This window comes from Chiroxiphia lanceolata, chromosome 8, assembly GCF_009829145.1.
Source record: "Chiroxiphia lanceolata isolate bChiLan1 chromosome 8, bChiLan1.pri, whole genome shotgun sequence".
NCBI lineage: Eukaryota > Metazoa > Chordata > Aves > Passeriformes > Pipridae > Chiroxiphia > Chiroxiphia lanceolata.
In genome coordinates, this window is record NC_045644.1 from 20,451,120 (window position 1) to 20,472,715 (window position 21,596).

General features: G+C 54.4%; 2 protein-coding genes across 9 annotated transcripts in view; both read right to left on the reverse strand.

Moving 5' to 3' along the window:
• Positions 1-1,543: 1,543 nt before the first annotated feature.
• Positions 1,544-9,693, reverse strand: TMEM150A (transmembrane protein 150A). Its single transcript, XM_032695518.1, has 7 exons — positions 9,537-9,693; positions 7,477-7,524; positions 5,184-5,255; positions 4,967-5,034; positions 4,705-4,832; positions 3,622-3,799; positions 1,544-1,842 (listed from the first exon to the last, which is right to left on the reverse strand). The coding sequence occupies exons 1-7, from the start codon at positions 9,614-9,616 to the stop codon at positions 1,598-1,600; spliced, it is 819 nt and encodes a 272-aa protein (XP_032551409.1). The 5' UTR covers positions 9,617-9,693; the 3' UTR covers positions 1,544-1,597.
• Positions 9,694-13,390: 3,697 nt separating this feature from the next.
• Positions 13,391-21,596, reverse strand: part of GBF1 (golgi brefeldin A resistant guanine nucleotide exchange factor 1) — a 106,439-nt gene continuing 98,233 nt past the window's right edge. For 5 of the 8 annotated variants that reach the window (XM_032694591.1, XM_032694588.1, XM_032694592.1 and 2 more), the window contains 10 exons: positions 20,001-20,164; positions 19,445-19,691; positions 18,850-19,049; positions 17,733-17,883; positions 17,271-17,401; positions 16,808-16,909; positions 16,129-16,242; positions 15,700-15,877; positions 15,359-15,496; positions 13,395-15,040 (listed from right to left, as the gene is read on the reverse strand). In XM_032694591.1, coding sequence (XP_032550482.1) covers positions 14,754-15,040; positions 15,359-15,496; positions 15,700-15,877; positions 16,129-16,242; positions 16,808-16,909; positions 17,271-17,401; positions 17,733-17,883; positions 18,850-19,049; positions 19,445-19,691; positions 20,001-20,164 — 1,712 coding nt within the window. In that variant the 3' untranslated portion in view covers positions 13,395-14,753. Of the gene's footprint in view, positions 15,041-15,358; positions 15,497-15,699; positions 15,878-16,128; positions 16,243-16,807; positions 16,910-17,270; positions 17,402-17,732; positions 17,884-18,849; positions 19,050-19,444; positions 19,692-20,000; positions 20,165-21,596 lie in introns of all 8 variants that reach the window. The other 3 variants (XM_032694593.1, XM_032694586.1, XM_032694587.1) reach the window with 3 other exon arrangements.

A 21,596-nucleotide genomic window follows, 5' to 3' on the forward strand; every position in this document is an offset into this window, starting at 1 on the left:
GCGAAACCGCCCGTCCCTCTCGGGTCAGGGCACCGAGCCCCGGGCTCACGGCTGTCCCCCGAGACCCGCAGGGCCACTAACCCCGTTCCCAAAGCCAGCTGCTACCGCGGCGGGGAAGGACCATCTGCCTCGCCCATGGCTGATTTTCACTTTTATTATTGTAAATTCACTGTTGTCTTTATATATTTTTTTTAAAAAATATATTAGATATAAAAGTCAGAAATGCTCCTCTTTGAACTACATATACTGGTGGATTTACAGGCCGGTTTGGAAAGGTGGGCAAATAGGCAAGCCCAACCTGATCAATGCGCACAGCAGCAGCAGCAAATGCCCCTCTCCAGGGACAAGGGAAAATTTATATATATATATATATGGGTATATATATATATATACATGTTTTTAGATCTATACACACACACCATACACACACAGAGAGCACTCATACCCCTCAACACCCCACCCCCCTGCCCAGAACACCCCGGGCTGCAGCCTGAGGATGCTGGGACTGAGCAGGATGGGCTCCCTCCCACCAGGCAGGTGCTGGCCAAGGCACCAGCGGACGGATCTGGGAGTCCCAGCAGAACAGGGCATGCATTCCTACAGAAGTGCCTCCCCTTTCTATGCCTGTGCTCCCTGGATGGGAGGGCTGGTGGCCGCCCACCCCAGACTGGGACGCTCCCTCATGGGACAGCTTCGGTTGGCAGCGGTACAGGGGGGAAATCCGCTGCTCTGCAGGCACAGTGCCTTGTATGATGGTAATTCAGACTCACTTCCCAAATTAGCTGGGAGCACGGGAATGCCACGACCCAGGAGGTGAAACCTGCCTCAGCAATTCTCAAAGCTGAAAAAAATGACAGGAAAGTCATCAACTGAAGGCAAGGAAGGCCCTGAGCAGAAAGAGCTCGAGGGGCCAGGGAGGCCAGCTAGGGCTGCTGGTGTCATCCTGTAGCAGTGTGAGGCACTGCCTCCACCCAGGAAGCCAGGCAGGGAGAGACCCCCTGCTGCCATTCTCACTGGGGGTGCAGACAGACCGGCACTGCCATAACTTCCCAAGGAAGGGAAAAGGCACTCTGGGTTTTTGGCTCCTCTGACAGTCATACTTGGCAGGCTTGCTCTGCTGAACCTTCCCTGTGGAGGAGGGAAGAACAGAGATCTCCCTCCCTCCAGCATACCAGCTTGTGCGGTGAGGGAAGAGTGAGCCCCCTGTTCCTGCACATCACTTACAGAAGGGGGCCTCTGTATGATTGCCTGCAGCAGCCCCTGACTCAGATAAGGCTACCCCAGAGGCTCCGGGGCAGATCCTGGCTCTGTTGATAGCACCAGGTTGGCATCCCTGCACCCCAACAGTGCCCCCAAATCCTGTGGGCAGAGAGGGCGCAGCTCCTGCAGGGGCACCAGCTGCCAGAGGAGTCCTGGACACAGCTCCTGCCAAGAGCGGAGGGCATCACATGCCCACACGTGCACACACACACACACACACACACACACACACACACAAGCACCCCAAGGCAGCTGGGGTCTCAGAGACATTCAAGGTGGGGAGTTACTGTCAGAGCCCAGTTTGGGAGCCTCCACTGTGAGCTGCCTCCTGTGGGGGTCAGGCCATAGCCAAGCCCTCCACGTGGCTGTGGATGTGGGCCGTGCTGGACACGCTGCTCTCGTCTTTGTAACTTTTGGGAGCCCGGCTGGCTTTCAGCAGGACCAGGAAGGTGTCTGTGGAGATGGCCCCAAACTCAAAGGTGAATGTGCCGTAGAAGACCAGGACATCGATGATGAACATCCACTCACACAGTGCAGCCACGTGCTGCAGCACAAAGCTCTCCTGGATGAAGAACACACCACCTGAGGGTATGCCAGTCAAGGAAAGCACAGATGGACACCGACCACCTCATGGAGGAACATGTCCCACTGCCACCGCATGCTGGGGTGGCTGTGAGAACCCACCCTTGCAGGAAATGCACTGCCACTCCTAAAACCCAGAAACCCAGCAGCACGAGGGCCCTAGCACGGGTGAGGCGGTGGCACACATGCCCAAACCAGCCTCAGTAAACCATGGGACTGATGCCAGGCTGGGATTTTCTGAAAAGGTCAAGGCAGGAGGAACTAAGGCTGCACTTCTCAGTGCAAGCCAGGTGCCCAGATGCCTCACCCTCCCCACACCCCTTGTCTCTTCCTCAAGCCAGGCTGACACTCCCCATCCTCCTGCAGGATGCCATCAAAGATGATCAGCACTCCATCCCCTAGGTAATGGGGTTTGGGCTGCTCATCCCAGCCCTGCAGCACCTCCTGTCCCTCTGTGCTGCAGGCTGGTCCATGCCAGGGAAGGGGCCTGCTCCTGCTTCTCCAAGTCCTATTGCTGCCAGAGTTTCTTTATCTTTCTCTCATCCTCACCAAGGATCTCTAGGGAAATTTACTGCCAGAGCCACTGTGGGTGAGGGGAGAAGGCATCCCCCAACCCTCCAGGTGAAGCCTCCAGCAGTATGGTGCCTTCTGCCAGTGAGACCAAGATCTGTGAGAGCTGCAGAGGCAGGGACCTGACCTGTACAGTGTAGAGCCCTCTGCTCACTCCCCCCATCCCATTAGGAGAGATCCCAGCCCTTTCCCCACACTGTCCACACCACAGCTCACTGCTTTCCTGCTGCTAGTCCCCAGTCCTTACAGAGCAGGATGGCCACAGCAGATGGGCACCAATCCTGTCTCCCTTGTCCTTACGTGCCCTTCCTGTCCCTCCCAGCTGGCATGGCCCTGCGGCGCTCCTACCCTTCCCAGCTCCCTGCCTGATTCCCAGCCTGCCTGCCTGCTGCTGTGACAGAGCAGGATTCTCTGATATGTGCCAGGCCTGCCAGCACCTCCCAGGCTCCTCTTTGTGCTGCTCACCTCAGCCAGACCCCAGCCAGCCTCTTTGGGACCCACGGACACTGGATGTTTTTTCCCCTTCCTGCCCAATAACCACCACCTTGTTTCCCAATTTAGCCCCACCCTCAGTTCCAAACAAGCTCCTGGCTCCTTGGCCACACACTCAGGACCATTCTTTGAGCCCCAGTTCACCTGACACCGTGCCCTCCCTCCCTGCTATGGTGTTTGCAAACCCCAGTGCCTGCTCACCACTCCCTCCCTCATCCTCACGGGCAGGTTGGCTTATGGGTGCCAGAGAGCCTTGGCTGGCAGAGGTGTTGCCATGTGCCCACCCGGCACCTGCACAGAGCACTTTTGTACTCAGCTTTGGTCATACAGGTAACCCAGACAGACTTAGCTCAAAATACCTTTGTCTCATGAAAAAAACCCCATCAGTTAACCAGCCCTGGGTTATGTGGAACTGGAGCCTGCAGTGGTGGCTGGGCTGCAGCAGCCGGGACAGGGCTGGTTTGGGGCATCCCAGCACCCCAAGAAATGCCCACCAGCATCCCTTCCCCTCCTCAGCCCCTTACCAGCCCTGAGACTGCTGCTCATCCAGCCTATACCTGCAGAGAGCTGCCCAACCTCAGTCCCCTGCCCAGCCCCTCTTCTGGCACTATGCCTCACTGCCAGACAAAAGGATGGAGAACACGGGGTGCATAACCCACCATGAGAAACACCTTTCACCAGCCCATCCCCAAACTTCTTCCCACACCTTCAGGATACTGAAGACAAGGGTGACAAAGGCCACAGTGGTGAGGATGCTTCGTAAGTGGCCAGTCCAGTACTGCCCTCGGGTTTTGGCCATGCGGTAGGTGAGGATGGACTGCAGGAGCAGGAACAGCATGCTGGTGGGAAAGGCCACCCCTGCCCCAATGTAGTGCAGCACCTTGGCGTGATCCACCTGTGGGGAAGAGACCATCAGTGCCAGCACCCTGGGACACTCCCTGGCACAGCATGGCTCTGCTCCAGGGGTTGGGCTCCTGCCCAGGTAGGGGTGCAGGCAGTGCCAGGAGCAAGTCCAGGCAGCTCACCCTGTGCCCGACTCCTGGCTGAAGAGCAGATTTGTACCCAGTATCTGCTGCTGGGATCTCAAAGCACTCTGTTTCTTTCATCTGTGGGTCAGCAGCCCTGCTGTGCCCAGGGGCAGGGGCTGCCCTCTGCCCTGAGAGGCATCTGGGGCCACCTGCACTGCCCCCCATGAGGGTCACAGCCCAGTGCTGCTGAGCCACAGCTGGGGCAGGAGGGGGATTGGGGCCAGCAAGCCTCTCCTGTGGCTGGCGCCGGCAGCAGCCTCCTGCCAAGCAGGAGGGACTGGCTGCCATAGGCAGCAGGCAGGCAGCTGCCGGGAGGCCGGTGCCTGGCAGTGCAGGCAGGGGCTGAGTGCTGCTGTGTGCTGCCAAGCCTGGGCTCACTTTGGTCATTGCCAGCACAGACTCTGTCCTGACAGTTACCTGGCATCACCCCTGAGCAGGAGCATCGGCAGCTTGGCACGGTCCTCAGCCCGACTGGCACGTCCCTGGCCCTGCACGTGCCCATGGAGGGGACAGACCTTGCAGAGGGTCTCAGGTAAGGGTTAAACCAAACCCAGCAGCTTTATCTGGACCTGAACTATGAACACACTAGCAAAGAGGACTCCCAGCACTCTGGGAAGCACAGCGCTAACCCAGCAGAGGGGAAGGATTGCACAGACAGAAACCACCACTAAACCACCCCAAACCCTACCCTGCTGAGCACTGCCACTGCCCCACTCCAGCCAAGGCCCCTCCCACCCTCCTGCCCATGGGGACTCCCGAGAAGATGCCTTACCTGGAAATTGCCAACCATGGTGAGGCCGGCAGCGCAGACCCAGCCAGTGGCCAGCCCCAGGGTGTTGAGGAGGGATGGCCCCAGGCGCTCCAGGATGTGGGCGTAGCGCAGCAGTCCCACCAGGATGACTGCAGGAGGGAGACACAGCCCCATCACACACTGCTGCCTGCGGCCTCCCTCATCCCATTCCTGCCCTGTGCTGGGGGTGTGTGCTGCAGGGCAGCCCACTCCCAGCCCCACTCCCCTGGCAGCCAGCACTTACCCATGAAGGAGCCCAGGCTGCAGATGAGGCTGAAGAAGCAGCTCTCGGGAGGCAGGGTGCCACATTTGCTGTGGGGACAAAGCAAGACCCAGGGAGCCCTCAGACAGGGGACACTTAGCTGTGCGCTTGCTCCCCCCTCCCCAAAACACTCTCCTGGTTTGTCCTGGAGGGGTCCCAGAGCGGCTCTGCCCTGTGCTCCCACCCTGCAGCTGCTCACCTGACGAGGGGGATGTGATCCAGAGTGCAGCAGGAGCTGGGTCCGTCCACGTCACACGACTGATTGTAATTCCTGCCGGCAGCAAAGGGACAGGTTAGGAGAGCAGAGATGCTGCCTGGGACCCTCATGTCTCCTGTCCACTAGTCCTGCAAGGGCAGCAGAGCTGCTCCCCAGTGAGCATAGCTCGACCCCAGGGATGTGCCTGCATCCTGTTGCAAGCCCCTCCAGGGAGCAACCACTGCCCAAGAGGGTCCTCTGGTAGCATCACATCTGGGCTTCCACAGCCTATCCCCTGCCTCTGGCTTTGCTGTCTACCCAGAGCCCCTGTCTGTGAGGGAGAAGCCATGGTGGGGCAGAGGGCTGCACACCCCGTTGAGTGCACAGGCCAGGGTGCTGGGCTCAGGGGCTTCTGGTGGGAGCATCCACCTGCAAGCACCATCACACATCCCTGGGGTGGGAGCTGTTGACGAAGCTGGGCATGCAGTTACCAACAGCTCCAGGTTTGCAGGGGCCAGGTAAGAACACTGAGCTGTGTGGGGAAATGCACAAGCACTCCTGGGACCCATACCAGGTCCGTACCAGGGAGAGAATGACCTGTGAGGAGCTGGGAGGTGTTGCTTGAGGGAGGACATGACCAAAGCTGGCTGCCCGACACACCAGGAGGGCATCCCCCCAGGAGCCTGTTAGCAGCCCCAGTACTGCCAGGCCGGGGCAGGGCTCTGGTGCCCCCACCCACTGCAGCTCCCTGGGAGTGTCTCCTGCGCCCACAGACCCCGTGAACATGGGGACCCTGAGCTCTTTATCAGCCTGAGACACCTTCCTGTACCACAACTGCTGCCTGCAATCCTGACCAAATTCCCTCCATGGGGGTACATGCCCCCTCACCCTCACAGCTCTCTCAGGAGCTGGCACACACTCAGAGGTTTTTTGGGTGCCCCTTTGCAGCAGCATCACCCAGGCATCCACCACCTCTACCTGGAATGGCTGAGTAGGACCCCCTCCTCATACCACAGGCAGGGAGCCCAAAGTCCTGTGTTCCAAAGGGTTCAGACACCTCCAGCCCAGTGGTGGAGATGGGAGCTGTGGGGGACCAGCCCTTCCCTATCCCTGTCCCAGCCTGACTATCCGCCACCTCCGGCCGTGCAGCAAGCGCACGGTTAAAAAATCCTTTCTGGAAAGAGCCGGGCTGGGCTCTGATGTTTTTTCAGTCTCCTCAGTTTATGGTGGCTTTGTTTTCCAACCACTAAACCCAGGCAAGGCGTGGAGCCCCACGGCCTCCTCAAATGCTGCTCTTGGGGCCGTGTTTGGTTTGGGAGGATTTTTTTTATTATTATTTTGTTTAAAGAGAGTAGCCTGAGGCCGGGAAGCATTATTCATCATTAAGGGCTGGCTGTGTGGCGGAGACAACCCGACACACACATTCTTCCCAGGGCAGAATCAGCCATCAGGCAGGAAATGGCAGCAGGTTTTTTTTTTTTTTTCCCTTCTTCAAACACTCCAGTAAGAATTAAACTAACATGGATCTCTCTGGGCAGATTTTTAAGGCGACACAGCAAGCCAAAAACCCTGCAGAAGAAGTTGCCAAGAGACCAAAAAGGGTTTCTTTTCCCAGTCCCTGCCTTCTCCACGCCTTGTCCCCCATGTGGGGGAGCTGCAGGCAGCTCTGCTCATGGGGTGTCCAGGCGCCGCGGGGCCATCCCATCCCCCTGGCACTGCCAGATTTAGCCTCAAGCAAGCAAGTCACAACCTTTTCCATGGAGACACACGGCCCTCTGTAATTCCCTGACCACTTATTTTCATACTTTCTCCATGCTGTGTTTTTTCAATGGCCTCCTTCTCTCTGCCTGGTTTGCAGCAGGGCTGGACTGTTCACGGGAGCAGCTGTAACCGCATGCGAGCCTGGGCAGGGGAGAGAGGGCAGTCCAACCCTGACAGCAGCTAGTCCCCCCAAAGTGGTTCTGCTCCCGAAAGCTACTTGTGGGCCGGACAGGAGGTACATGCCCTGGGGCATTTGCACCCCATCGCTGTCACCAACATGTCTGCTGAGGGTGAAGGTGGCTCTGAGTCCTCTTTAATGCTCCCACCTCTCCTGTCATTCCCAGCCCCAACCCAGGGTCAACCTGATCCGCAACCCCCCTTTCAGCACAGGGATGGTGCAGGGGGTAGCTCAGCTACCCAGTCTGGCACAGAGTGGCACAGTTCAAGTGGGACAGGTCTGGAGGGGACCCAGCATACAAAGCCTTTAACTGAACCAGTGTGTGCCAAAGAGCCCCTGCCTCCCCCCAGGCCTTACCAGTTGTGAACAGGGCAGATGTGGTTGTTGGAGAGTGCCATGGCATATCTGGGGGAGAGACAACAACAGGGTTACTGCAGCCACCTGCCTCCCTGCACCCCTGCTCTCTGCCAGTACCCGGATCAGCCCCAGGGACCAGCTGAGGGAGCAGAGGATAAAAATCCTCACTGCTCCTCACTCCAGCACTCATCCTACGGCACCTCCCAGCTTTACAAAGCAGGGAAAAGGAAAACAAGTGCATGAGCCCAGCACACGCTCTGCGGAGCTCCCACTGCTGGGAGCAGGTCCCCCTGCCTTGTACCCCCATCCCTGCTGAGAGCCACCTCCTGCTCCAGCTCAGTGCAGATGCTTCTGTGGGGCCTCTTCCCCTTCATGCTGCTGTCTTTTGGGGCCTGCTCTGCCACGGAGCCCCCGCCCTGGTACTGGGGCTCTCCACCAGCCCACAGCTGTGCCAGCTGTCACCTGATGGCTCTGTTGTGCTTCCCCCAACTCCTGGCTGGCTAGTGATGGAGCTGTAAATAGTCTGGATAAGTAGCTGGTGCATTGGCAGGGCATTTCGAGCAGATCAGCTCCATCAAGCACTTCACTGTGGAGTCACCCCTGCATCTGGTCAGCGTAACAAGGGGCTCATGAAACACATCCGGCTTCACCCCAGGGGTGCTCAGCCCTGTGGCTGCCCCAGCCATCAAGGAGCCCTCCTGCCCAGCAGCCACAGCAGCAGGCGGCACCATGCTGTTCAGATCACAGCCATAAAGAGTTCAGGTTAAAAACAAGCCCCGACACCAACACAAAAACCCCTATCCTGCCAGAGCTGACCACATAAAGCTGGGTTGCAAAAAGGGTGTTCCCACAAGAGAGGCAAAGAGCAGGACAGCTGGGGGGATACAAGGGGCAGCACCTTCCAGCAGATCCCTCACCCAGTCACTTCCCAGATCTCACCCAAGCACTCAGTGCTCATCCCAGACCTCCATACCCTCCTGGAAGGGGGCAATTAGCCAAGAGAAGCACAAACAGCACTGTCGTCTCCCAAGACAATGTGCCCCTGCCTACCCTGTCCCCTCTCATGGCTCTGAATCCCAGGCATGGCTGATGGGCCCCCACGTGGGCCACGCACTCCACAGGCAACTGCCCGACCTCTTGCTGGTACTGCACTTGTGAGGGACACAGCATCGGGGGCTGCAGGACATGTCTGGTGCCAGGAAAAGGGCCTAAGAGGGCCACTCCCAGGGCAGCTCTGGCTGTGAGGACCATAAAGCAGTTACCCCCACCTGGGCTGCTCCAGGCTGCATCTGCTCCCCCGGGTCACTCACAGGAGACAGACAGTGCTTTCTACTGTGTCCAAGGGAAAAACTTGGAGCACAAGTTCCTTGCACCAGAGTCAGCATTTGGCTTTGTTGTGAAGGAGGACAGGGGATACCAAGGGCGGAAACACTTGGAGGGACCTATAGGGTTATGGGGTGCATTCGCACCCTGGAAAGTCCCACCATCAATACTGAGGCTCTCTGTGCCTTTGGGAAAAGTCCCTCATCCATTGCCCATCAGTGCTAAGGCCCGAGAAGGGGACTGGTGGGGTGGAGTAATGCTGCTCACCCAGGTGACACAGCCTCTGCCCCCAGCACAAGGCCCTTCCATCCATGGGATGGGTGCCCATGTACTGGCCCCGGCGCTGCAGGAGTTGGGCTGGCGGCACGGCTCCCAAAGCTGTTCCCGTGTCACCTGAGCATCAGCGGCACTCACGCCGGGACAGGGGCGCGCGATTCCACGGGATGTCAGGGATGTCAGGCCAGGGAGGCACATACCAGAGCTGCTGCAGGGGGTGCGGGGACCACGCAGGGCAGCCGCGGGGGTTCAGGGAGGTGTGGGAGCCAGGGAGTGTCCCGAAGTGCCCCAACTTGACGGGGGCCAGCGGCGCCCCGCAACCTCCTGTCTCGCACCATCCCACCCTGAAGTATCCTCCGGCCCCCCAGCCCACAGCATCCCCAGCATCCCGCCCGCAGCCCGGGCGCCCCCGGCCCCGCCGCCCGTGAGAGGGGGGCTGGCGGCGGCCCCGCGGCACTCACACGATCCACATCCCGGTGATGGTGAAGGCAGGCAGCGTGACGGGCAGGATCCCCCAGGCCGGCATCCTGGAGCCGGGCATGCCCCGCCGAGCTACGGGCGAGCGGGGCCGCCGGCAGAGCCTCCCCGCTCCCTCCTGCTGCCGGGCCGCCGCCGGGCCGCGCTCCCCATGGGCGGCGGGGCCGGGGCCGGGCCGGGCTGGCGGGCGGAGCGGGGTCCGGCCGTGCGGAGCGGCGCCGGGACAGCCCAGGCCGGCCCCGCCCCGGGGCAGCGCGGGTCCCGCTCGGCGGCAGCGCAGGGCCGGGCCCGCCCCGTCCGGCGGCGCGGGGAGCGGGACGGGCCGGCGCGGCCCCGGCGCCACGTGGCAGCAGCGCTGCCGGCCCGGGGGAGGGGGACAGCGCTGGGGAAGGCAGCCGGCAGCCGGCGAGCAGGACTGCACGGAGCCGGGAACACCGGGCTCCGCGGGGCGGGCAGCCCCAGAGCGCGGTCGGCTGAACCGTGGCGAGGGAGAGGCTCTTGTGGAGCCGAGAGCAGGGCAGGCACCGCTTAGCAGCGAACAGCCCTCCCGGGAGCCGAGGCCCGGAACAGCCTTTGCCAAGGCAGCGGCAGCCGGCTTTAGGGCTGGGGGACTCGCCCCCCCCCGCTCCAGGTGATGCTGTCGCTGCCAGAACACCAGTCCTGGACCCGCGTCCGTGAAACTGTGGGCTCCTCCTGAGAGCGTGGCCCAAAAAGGGCGCTGTCACAGGGTGAGGTAGGAGGTACCGCGACAGGTAGGGGCCAGGCAGAGAAGACCTCGCTCGGTTAACATGGGGGTCAGCCTTCCCTCCTGAGGACAAGGCTCTGTTCGCACCCCGACATTGACTGACCTTGTGCTCTCACTAAATGGCTACTGACACCTCGCATGCCTACGCACTGGCAGCCACTGCCTGCCCACGCACTCCCGATCCGGTTAGCCTGACCTCTCTCTTCCCAGACGCTTCCTATAACTAGGGATTCAGCTTAGCAGCCAACCGCCAACGCTGCTGCCCAGAGAAATTTACATTTTCTTACACGGAAAACTTGAGGAAGCATAACTTCCCTTGGCAAAGGAGCAGGGCTGTGGCAAGGTCACAGCAGCCCCATTTCCCTGTCAGGAACTCAGCAATAACCTGCCCTCATGGCTGCTTGCGGGCATGTGTTTGCAAGTCCCAAAACATCCTACATAGCCAAAGGGTGTTCACACCCCTCGGGCCCGGCGTGTCTGGTGCTCATAAAGGCTACACTTTCCCACTCCCGCAGAGAGGAGCTGCCTGGGAACAGAGCCGGCCCTGGCCTGTGTGGGAGGGGACCTCTGGCTGTCCACCACCTCGCCCGGGCCAGGGTGCTGGTTACACAACCGGAGGAGCAGTACTGCACACTGGGACTTGTAGTCCTGGGGGATCTCATCTTCCTCTGCATTGACTCGCACTCCGAGCAGCCTCCTCACAGGCCCAGCGGCTCTCCTTGCTGTTCAGCCCATCAGTTCCCCGACCCTTCGAGGCAGGAGTCGCGCTCCAGAACTTTGCTCCCGAGCCGGTTGTGCTCCCAAAGCTGCCCCGTGCATTCCTGTCCGCCAGCGGGCAGCAGGCCTGCCCTCCCTCTCCCGGCAGCCCCCACAGCACATGGATAGATGGCACCAGGAACAATGCCGGCTGGCAGCATTGGCAGGGCTCGGATCACTCCCTGGCCACAGGCGAGCGGCACAAGCCCTGTCAGGCTGCCTGTCGTGCAGGGGGGCCAAGACAGCAGGGCACCGGGGCTTCAGGATACGTCAGGCTCCATAAGAGCCGCAGATTCTTCCAGAGATGTTCAACAGCTGGCATTTATAGGGGTGAGGGTAACTTCTAAAAAAGCCAGCTCACTGTTGAAAGATACTCCATGGAAATCTTTCTTACAGACCAGGTTCAGTTTTTAAATTGAAACTAAAAGCAGCAGTGCTTGTGTTTCGCAAGTTTCAATGCCAAATGTATGCCAGGGCTTATCATTCCATAGGGCTTCTCACACTAGGAAACGTCATACCAATGAGGAAAACTGACACATGCTAAATTCCAATACTTACTCATCTTCTGTTTTAGCAGTAGAAATTCTTGGTGTAAATGGCAACAGGAGAGGAAGGTAAATCCAAACTACAGTGATGTCTGTGCAGCCTCCTCTGGAAAATAGTGAGTCAGATCCGTAAAAATGAGAAAGAAGTCTAAGACTACAGAAAGTATATTCTGGAACAAACACGAAGGGTAGTGTGTGAACACTACTCCTCACCAACAGTCATTAGTAGTATGATTGGCTTTTACGTAATTTAAGTTACAAGCAGAGTTCAAGAAACTTATCAATAAACATGTGTATCACAGCACACACTACCTGTCAGCTGATTCTGATATTTCGGTTCAACACTTTCCCCATTCTTTCTTTCTCTGTAATATGAAACCTTGATATTGCAAAACCCAACCAACATTCAAAGATTTTTTTTTTTTTGGTTTTCCAGTCCATTCCTATTTACAGTCTAGTAAAAAATGTTTAAAGTGCACTTCTGTCTGTCTTTCCAGTCCACATTCCTTCCATTCCAGTCCCACTTCCTGCAGTTTCCTCTCGTGGCTTTTGCTTTGTACCACAATTGTCTGAATTAAGATCTAATGCTCTCAGTAGAAACTGGGTTTGCAAACACAGTTTAAAACATACCATATGCCCAAAACAGGTATCTGAAGGCAGCTGGCAAAACTGAGCTTTACTATCAGCTGACACCACTCCAAAAAGTCAGAGGACCACCTGGGGATCAGAGGGCAGCAGTGCTGACATCGAGGCACTTGACAATTGAGCAATGGTTTACAAAGAGTTAATCATCTGAAACTTTAAGCAAGCAGAAAAACAGAGCTGTAAATAGAAGTGGAGGCTCGGAAAGAAAAGACAGAGAGGGGGCTGGATACAGAAGGGCCATGGGCAGCACAAGGACTCAAATACATGAATGAAAACATCTAAGGGCTGGAAGGACACAATCTAGAAGCAGCGGAGGGTGAGGAAGAGAAGGTCATGGCAGCAAAAATATTCCAGGCATGGTGGAAATGGGGTGAGGGAACCAGGATTTAGTAACAGGACTTTCCTAGTATGCACATTACTCTTTCATTATGCAATATTTAGACCTTTCCTCATGCAATTCAAACAAACTCCCAAGTTTTTAACCCCCTTATCAAGTCTGTAGGAGTCTCTTGGAATCCTTGTGATAGGGAAGACATTGGTGCCTCACGCAGCTCTAAGGACACAGTAGCACTGTGTGGATCTTGCCACAAAATAAAGTAGAAAATATCAGGAGGGAAGTGTAGTTGTCCACGTCCATGGCAAGCACTAGTCCAGGAGGAGCCCAGAATCTCTTATGCCCTCTCCAACTCCAACTCCTGTCTCTGGAAATGAGGATTTCTTCCTCATCAGAGAATTGCCAAAGTCAGCCGAGTTGTCACCGAGGTTATGTACTGGCTGCATGGCCAGATGCACACAGCACCTGGTCCTCAGTCCTGGTGGTGCGTGAGCACACACCGATGTAACACCAGAAATTTTACAGCCAACATGGAACTGTTGTCTTCTGCAAGAGCAATCTCGCTGCTAAAGCTTTGCTTTGTCCATGATGGGAACCATTCCTGCTTAGCCCCTTGATGGCCAATCTCCACTGCAGCCCCCTCATGAGTTGACCAGTTGTTAGGACAAGTACCCTCGTGCTCTCCACAGACAGAACGCTCTGTTGCAGGATCCTGGTATGTGGAACCAGGGCACAGTACCCTGACAAGTAAACTCCATTTTGCCCGAAGCTGTGAGCCACAGTTGTATGACAAAGGAGTGCAACACTGGAGCATTCATTTACAGGATGTATTTATTACACTGTAAAAAGTCCATTGGATTTGTAGCCATTTACTCTGTATGTACACAGTCATATTCCCACCTCAACCGCAGGTTCCTCTCCATACAGGATACACTGGGTTGGAGTCCCACCCATGCCCCTCCCAGTCACCAGGGGGATTTCCAAGATTGAAATTATTGGGAATTTAGCCAGCTAGTTGAGGGAGGAGGAGGGGGAACGGTGATGCAGCATTTGCCAGGCAGCCAGCTCTGCTCTGGCCACGAGGAGGGGGAAGAGCGGGATGTCCTTGCTGCAAGGCGGAAGCACAAGAATGACTACCAGGGCCTTGGCTGCAGGGGTGTCCTGGGGGGAGAAGGATGTGCGATCCCAACAACTAGAAGATGCACAAGGGTGAAATCTGCGCAGAGCTTCCAAGAGAAACCACTACAGACTTGCTGGGCATCTGTCAGCAGGTGCCACAGATCCCCAATCTTCTCTAGCTGAAGAGGATGTTCTCCTAAGAAAGGGGGCTGGTAATGTAGCAAGTGTAGCAAGTGGCGAACAACACATCACTGCTGTGTTGGAGTGGCCCCCAAGTGCTGTGTGAGAGATGGCCACGGTGCTCTGCTCTCAGCATTTCCTTCTCATTTACTCAACTACGCAGAGCATTCTGGATTTGCCCTCTCCAACCAGAAAGCCTGATTATATCACAGGAGGAGGGAGGAAAGCCATGCTGCCCCTATCAGACTCCCCTGCTGCCTACTCCATATCTGGCATGGGGATTGCTGTCATCTGTGTTGCAGAAGGAAAGCATGTGCCTACAGTAGGCAAGAAGCCCTATGTAGCAAACTGGGAGCTGCACTGTAAGCAATCCACATTTCTAACAAAATTCTTTACGTGCTGAACTCAGGCATGCCCAGAGCCCAGACAAAGCAGTGCAATCAGAAGAGTGAGCAGTAAAGCTAGGGAATGGCTGGGGAATTGCCCAGGGACTGGACTGAATAATCTCGAGAGGCAGCCCTGTATGCAGCCCCTCTCTGGCATGACATCAATAAGTTTCCCCTCTTTACCAGATGAACTGGTGGCAGCTTGGTCCCAGGCTGCTGGGTGTGAGTGTTGCCTGGCCCCTGAGATTGCAAAGGCAGGAAGGTCAGTGGAACTGGGCACCCCTTCAAGAAGACAGGAATTTGTAGGCAGATTTCTAGGTGATGCCACAAGAAGGGAGCAGAATGGAATGTGCTCCAGAGGATTGTGGCAGGAGCCCTTCTGCTCAGGTTAGCATCATTTTCTAAAACAAACATGCCTACTACCAGAGAATTTGGCCAGCATCCTCCACCCACAGAGCCTCCTCAGCAGACAGTTCTCAGACACCCTCAAACTAATTGACTTCAGAGGTTGTCATGGGGTCAGTGGGCCGTGGAGTAGCTAAGAGGGGAACAGGAGAGGTGGCTTCAATTAGGGCTGGGTTGAGAATAATTGGAAGAGTCATAGGTGGCACCCCAACCTGCAGGGGAGATGCAAGAGGCTGCAGGATGAGTGGTGGCTGTGCTGTCGTAGGAGGTATGTCTGTAACGGGGCTTGTCTTTGTTGAAGCTGACACTGGGAAAGAAGGAGAGGCAGAGGTGCTGATGGTGGGTGACGCAGGTGCAGTGGGTCTCTCAGACTCTGGAAAAAGGAAGAGACAAAATACGTAGTTACACAGGACCTGACAAAGTCACCTATTAGTTGAAAACTAGCAGGGCTCAAGATCAACTCAGGGGCCTTTTGAGACTTGCCCCTTCATATGAGGCCGTGAGGAGCAGGGGCCAATCACAGGCACACTGCCCACCCCAACAACCTCAGCAAGAAGGCCAAAAGCTATCCATTTGGAAGCACAACAGTTCAAAACACTAGAGGCCTGGTCACCCTAGATCATGCTAAAGCAAGGAAAAGCAGATCCATGCCACCATGCTGGGAACATGATTCCAGAAAAACAGGACTTACCACTGGCACCCAGTTCACAAGGCTTCTCCAAAGGAGCCAGGTGGGTGGTTGATCTCACATCCCCCACAGGAGAAGGGGGCAGGGCAGCCACTATTGATTTCTGATGCTGCTGCTCCACTGGTATGTTCAGGGCAGGATCTAGGAAGACAAAACATGCAGTGAGACCACACACCAGTTTGCTCACTCCTTGCTACCCTCAATTTGCCCTTCTTGTGCCAAGCTCCCACAGCCTCCTGCAACTATCATTTCATCAGCTTCCAGGCACTATGGCAGCTTCGTGCTGGACAAGGTGCAAGCACCGGTCCAAACCTGTTTTCTTAAGGTTTCCCAGTCCCTTGTACCTTGGATGACTGTCTGTTTGAAGAGCTCATCCCGCAGTCGAGGTAAGAAACAGTCAATGCGCTCCCAAGTGATCTCCCAGAGATCTGAGTATCCTGTCCGTGAATCAGCACTGTGGAATATCCCAGCTGTATCCATTACGAGCAGCATATTCTTCAGAGACTCTGGAATGGCCTCCAGCTATAATCAGAGACACTCCTCAGGACACAAAGAATGGACATACAGCAATGAACAAAAGCTCAAAACAGCTGATGGGCTGCCTTGGAAACAGAGGCCAAGGTGAGAAATCATGGAACAAAATGGCTTGGGAAGGATTAAAAGGCTAAAAAAAACCCCAAAAATGCATCAAACCAAAACACCTTTCAAATTCAGAAGGTTAAAAGTGGTGAATGGTTGTCCAAAGCACTGCAGCACCACATTCAGCACCTTACCAGTAAGTCACTAGAGCCAGCATGCATGTACTTGTCCATAAAGTCTAGGATTGTGAGCCACAGGGCAGCAAAGGTGGTCAGTGAGAGCAGTGGGGAGAGATGCTGTAGGAACACCTAGGAAAAAACACAACTCCTGTCAACAAGTAATATGAAGGATGCTGCTCACATCTTCACAAGCCAGTCTTGCAAATCCGGATTCCCTGTTTTTGTGGCAGGCTGGGAGCATGCACAGGCCTGGCCTGAGGGTGCCACAGGCCTCCACTCTTCTGAGCTGCACATGTGGAGGACTGGATCTTGTCTCCTTTGTGAGAGGCCCCTGCAGTCTGCATCACCACGTCTTCCAGCCCGTCCAGACTCTGCCTCAGGTCAGAACTATCAGCTTGTGACATGCATCATTTCACCATGAGAACACACTGTCTTCAACTAATGTTGGGTGAAATACTTCTCTCTCTCTCCATCATAAAGTCACAAACTCTTTCCTGACAACTTTTCCAAGCCTAGGATCATGGATACAGTTCTGGAAAGAAGGCATGTTCCAGCAACAGAAGCTCGTGGAGAAGCCCAGCACTAAAGACAGTCAAACTATCACCCTGAACCTATCCAGATCAGAGATGCTGAGAAGCAAACACAGCAAAGAGTTTGGTTTTCTTGAGCTTTCAGGCAGCAGAAGTGTGCTCACCTTGGAGAGTAGTGTTGAGGCTCTCATCCTAGTTTCTTCCATCCCACCAACATCAGCTGGGCTGATGTTCTCAAGTAGCTTGGTTAGCAGTGGGAACAGCACCTGTTGGATCAGACACATGGATGTTTTAGAGCTGAAAAATGTCTGATGAGATTTGCCCAGACAACCTTACAGAAGGGAGCTGGATTTTGGGACTGATGGCTTCCAGACAGAGACCATGAGAGAAGCAATGGGAAGTGGACATGAGTGGATCCACTTCAGTACTCCAAAAGGCTCTGTCAGAAACCTAAGCAGAAAAGAACTTTTCACAAGACCACAGTAAGGATCGTCTTGCTGCTGTGGTGAACCAGCTGCTGAAGAAGACAGTGCTGAAGAAGAATACCATTCTTCCACTCCTGCACACAGCTTTGCTCTTCATAACAATACTTTCCTGCCTACATGCCCAGCCCAGACAGGAGGTTACCTTGTTGAAGCAGGATTCCCATTCCAGGGCATCCAGGGCCTGCAGGTCATGTACCAGGAGGGCCCGCTGCAAGTAAGTGAGTGCTTGCATCCGTATCTGGCGTCGGGCATCACAGCACAGCCAGGCAATACCTGCAAGAGAGGGATTCAGGGCAAAGCCCACAGTGAAAGTGTCACATCCCTACTTTCCCAGTCTAGGGTAAAAAGTCTAATGAAGATCTGGGGGGGAAAAAAGTAAACTTGTTCCAGGTCACAGACTGGAAATCTACTGTAAGATCCAGAAACATGCTGGCAGCTAACTCGTGCTAAAGATATCATTCAAAATCTGATCCAAATACTTTTTCAATTACAAGAGACCCTAAAAACAACTTCTGCCTGCCCCTTCTGCAGTTAGTTCTTGGCTCATCAACTTTCCTGCCATTATTTTGGAAGTGTCTCTGCTTGCTCTCATCACCAGCTTTACCCTGTAGCAAAGGACACCAGCAGTTGGACCACAGTGTTCGGGAATCTGCTGTGATTTTCCTGGCTGCCGTCTCCAGGTGTCGCTGCTCCTCCGCCCAGGAGCTGTAAATGCCGGCTGCTCGCGTGTGCAAGGTGTGCATGAGGTCCAGGAGCTGCAAGTACACAGCACGGTAAGAAACACATAGGACTTAAAAATCTGAAGCAACTCTGCTCTCTGCTCTTCTCCAAACCAATGCTAAAAGGCTCACAGCTACTCAACCCTGCTTTCTGTATGTACCTACTCATGCACGGCTACAGAGATGGTGGCAGGCCCTGCTGTCTGTGCCCTCCTGAAGTGGTCAAGTGCCAGGCATCTTCAACAAGATCTGTTTCGGTTCAGTAGGCATGTCAATCCCATCTTTGAGAACCACCACTCCAGTCATGCCAAAAGGAAGAATGGACTCTTTCCTGGCATAGAGCATTGACTCTCCCAGGCAGAGGGATAAACCCAGCGATTCAGCTATGCTGTCCAGAAACAACTCTCTGCAACTTTTTTTTTTTTAACAAAAAAGTCATGAAGCACATGCAAAGTTCTCTCAGAACAGCTCGGTATGGGCACATGACAGCACTCTGTTTACTAATGAACTGACGCCCAACAGCCTGACAGTCAGCAGGCCTGTGCCTTCACACCTTTCAAGTACCAGCCAGAGAGAAATTACTCCCTTAGCCCAGTCCTCTCTACTTGAAATCCCAGTGCCTCAAACCACAGGGCTTTCCCCTTTCCACAAGCTCTGATACCCTGTCAGACTCCCTGCTAATCCTACATGAACCTCATGCCTCCAAATACCCTTGGATCCACATCCATCTTACCTACTACAGTGATTCACAGCTTCAGACCTCCTCCTTGCTTTCCAGAGGACCTCTCCCTCCATTGCTATCCTGCTTTTGCCAGTACAAATTGCAGTCTTCCTTTTACTGCAGAACCACATATTGCCGCCAGAGCCACCCTCTGATCCACTGTCATCCAGTGCCCACTAACCCAGCGTGCAGCCCTCCCCCGCCCCATAAAGAATCCCAGTGATTACCTAGCAAAGCCCTAAGTATGGGAAAGGAGAGGAGGAAATCCTTGCTATACTTACGTCCTGACTAACCTGTAAAGACACAGTGTGGTAGCTGGCAGGGATGCTCTCATCCTCATCCTCATCACTGTGTGTGTGTGCCTGGTGCTGGCTCAAGACCCGGGATCGCCGTGTGGAGCTCTCCTTTGGCTTTTTTTTTAACCGACTGGATTTACTGTCATACCTGTGGCTCTTCCCTCTCTTTTCCTGGGACTTGTAGCCTAGAAAGTAAAAGGCAGCAACATATCATATACACAGTCCACCAAAAAATTTTCTGCCTTTCAACACGTAGAGCAGCCACCTTTTGCTATCCCCAGCAGAGGGCCCTGTCCTGTGAAATGACCACTACCTGATTGTAGAGGACCCAGCACCCCTCAGGGACAACCTTCAAACAAGAGCTGATATTGCTACCTCCATATCAACTCCAGACCTCCTCTCCGTCCCAGGCAAGAGGATAAAAATAAGGTCCCTGCTGTTAGCAGGAGCCAGGACACTCTTCTCATAGTAGACCATTTTCTGGGGATGGGGGACTCATTCCCTGACAATATACTTCACACTTCTTGCTGACTGGCCACCCTAAGCCCAGTCCTGACTGTCAAGTGAAGGGCCATCTCACCCCCATTCAAGCTCGCCTCCACGAAGATCCGTATCGTTTTGACGCACAGCTCGAAGTTCTCAGGTGTGACATGGGCAGCATCTCGCACGATGAAGGACAGGGACTCCACACATTTCATGAGAGACTTCGTGTCATGTGGGCCCAAATCCAGCCCCACAGTCAGGCTGTACTGGTTGACGAGAGGAGATGGACCCAGCCTGCTGAGCCCAGCAGTGGATCTGGAGGTGTCGATGTCATCTTTCCCCACCTGCAGGGCACAGCAAGAGGGTAGCAGGAGAGGGTAGCACAGCAAGTATCACCTCATGCACCTTCTGAAAGGGCCTTTCTTCCCAAGTCAGCAGATAATGGTTCTGTAGGGTCCATTTCCCCTTCTTCCTCATTTGCCTCCAACCTTTCTCCTCTCCATCTGTATTTCTCCCCATCCTCCCTTTATATTATCAGCTCACCTTAGCACTCTTTTCTACTGTCTTATTCTTTCTCCCCCTATCACAACCTCTGCTCACAGCCATGCTAGGAGTAGTCTTCTTTGGGGACCAGAAGCCCACTTACTACTCACCACTAGCCAGCCGCTGTTCATGACATCCACATCTGTCACCGAGCGATGCATCTTCCCGGGCTTCCCGTGGTCCGTGTACACCTCTGAATCAGAGGTGTAGCCACGGTCCAGGCTCATGTCACTGGGATGATAGGAGGAGGAGACCTCGCTGTCTGACTGAGCACCTGCAAAACAAAAGGTATGGGATTTAGATCACAGCCAAATCAAGAGCTTGCAAAAGTAGCTGTGGATAAGGCAGAAGCAATCCAGATTAGTCAGATCAGCATCAGCCAGAAACGACTAGTGGGCCCTGGAAGAAACCAGCCCAGGCTTCTCTTCCTGTGAGACCTGTTTCTCCCCTGTAGGCATGTTTTGCTTTCTCCTCCAGAGGGAAGGAGCTTTCCATCCTCTCCTGTGTCATTTGTCAGCCCAACCGTGGATTTGAAAAGGGCAGAAGTCCAATACTTCAACCCTGAGGGAAGAATCAGATGTACCATGAACTTTATCAACTACTAGAGGTGCTAAGTTCAGCCAAGACAAGTCCAAAAACACAGCACGGGATTACATGACTCATGTAGGAATACATGATCCCTTTGGGGACACTCAGCTCCACACTAATACTGGTCAGATTTTTCTCATGAACAGCAATATACGTTAGCATGTTGCACATCTGTCAGATCTACCTTCCCTGACATTTAAATTTCACATGCCCCAACACAGAAGTCTTTGCAATGGACAAATTTAAGTTACTGATATAATGTTATTTAGAAGGAAAAACTCATTCTCTCCATCATTCCACACTATCTAGAGACTCACCAACAGACAGTCAGACTTGCTGTGAACACAGTGCACCAAACATTTTCAGGAGGTAAAGAGAACTAATGTTCTGATGTGCAAGGTGCCAAGTCAAGCACTTTGCTCTATCAGCAAGGACAGAAGCAGTAAAAAAAAAACAAACAAGAGAGAGATGAGAGAAGACAGCCCAACATTAACCCAGAAGGCAAATGCCATAAGTGTTTTACAAAATTGTGTTTCTCCCATCTGTCTAGCATAAAGCATAAGGACCTAGCAAGAAGTTCTAGAAAGAAAACAAAGCCTTCTGGAAAAATCTTTTCTTGCTCTTTGCTTTAGAAGTCTGAAGATATCAGTCTCAAATACATTGCCAGCTGGCTAAAGCAAAACTGAACAATTTGTGGAAAAGACCATCTTTAACAGTCAAGAGAAGTGGGAAACAGTGGGTTGGTCTTGTGGGAATGGTTCAGGCACTCTTAATACAAATGGATCTGGAAATAGAATTTTAAATAACAACTCCCTTTATGAGATCCTTAAAATGGGGACAGAAAGGAGTCAGTCCCACAAAAGAAGCAAGTATGACAGGAGCAGCAGCTGGGTTTACATTACATGCCCAGATGAGAGATTATAGTACCCAAGGCATCAGACCACAACCAGCAGAAAATGCTCCTTGGGTAGATCAAAGACCTTCTACAGCTGCTACAACTGATATCAGTTTTCCTCCCACTGCTCCCCCAGGGACTAGCACCTGGATTGCTGCTCACTGAGTAGGAAGAGACGGCAGAGTAGAGACAGGGACAGACCATGAGGTAGGAGTGAACAGCA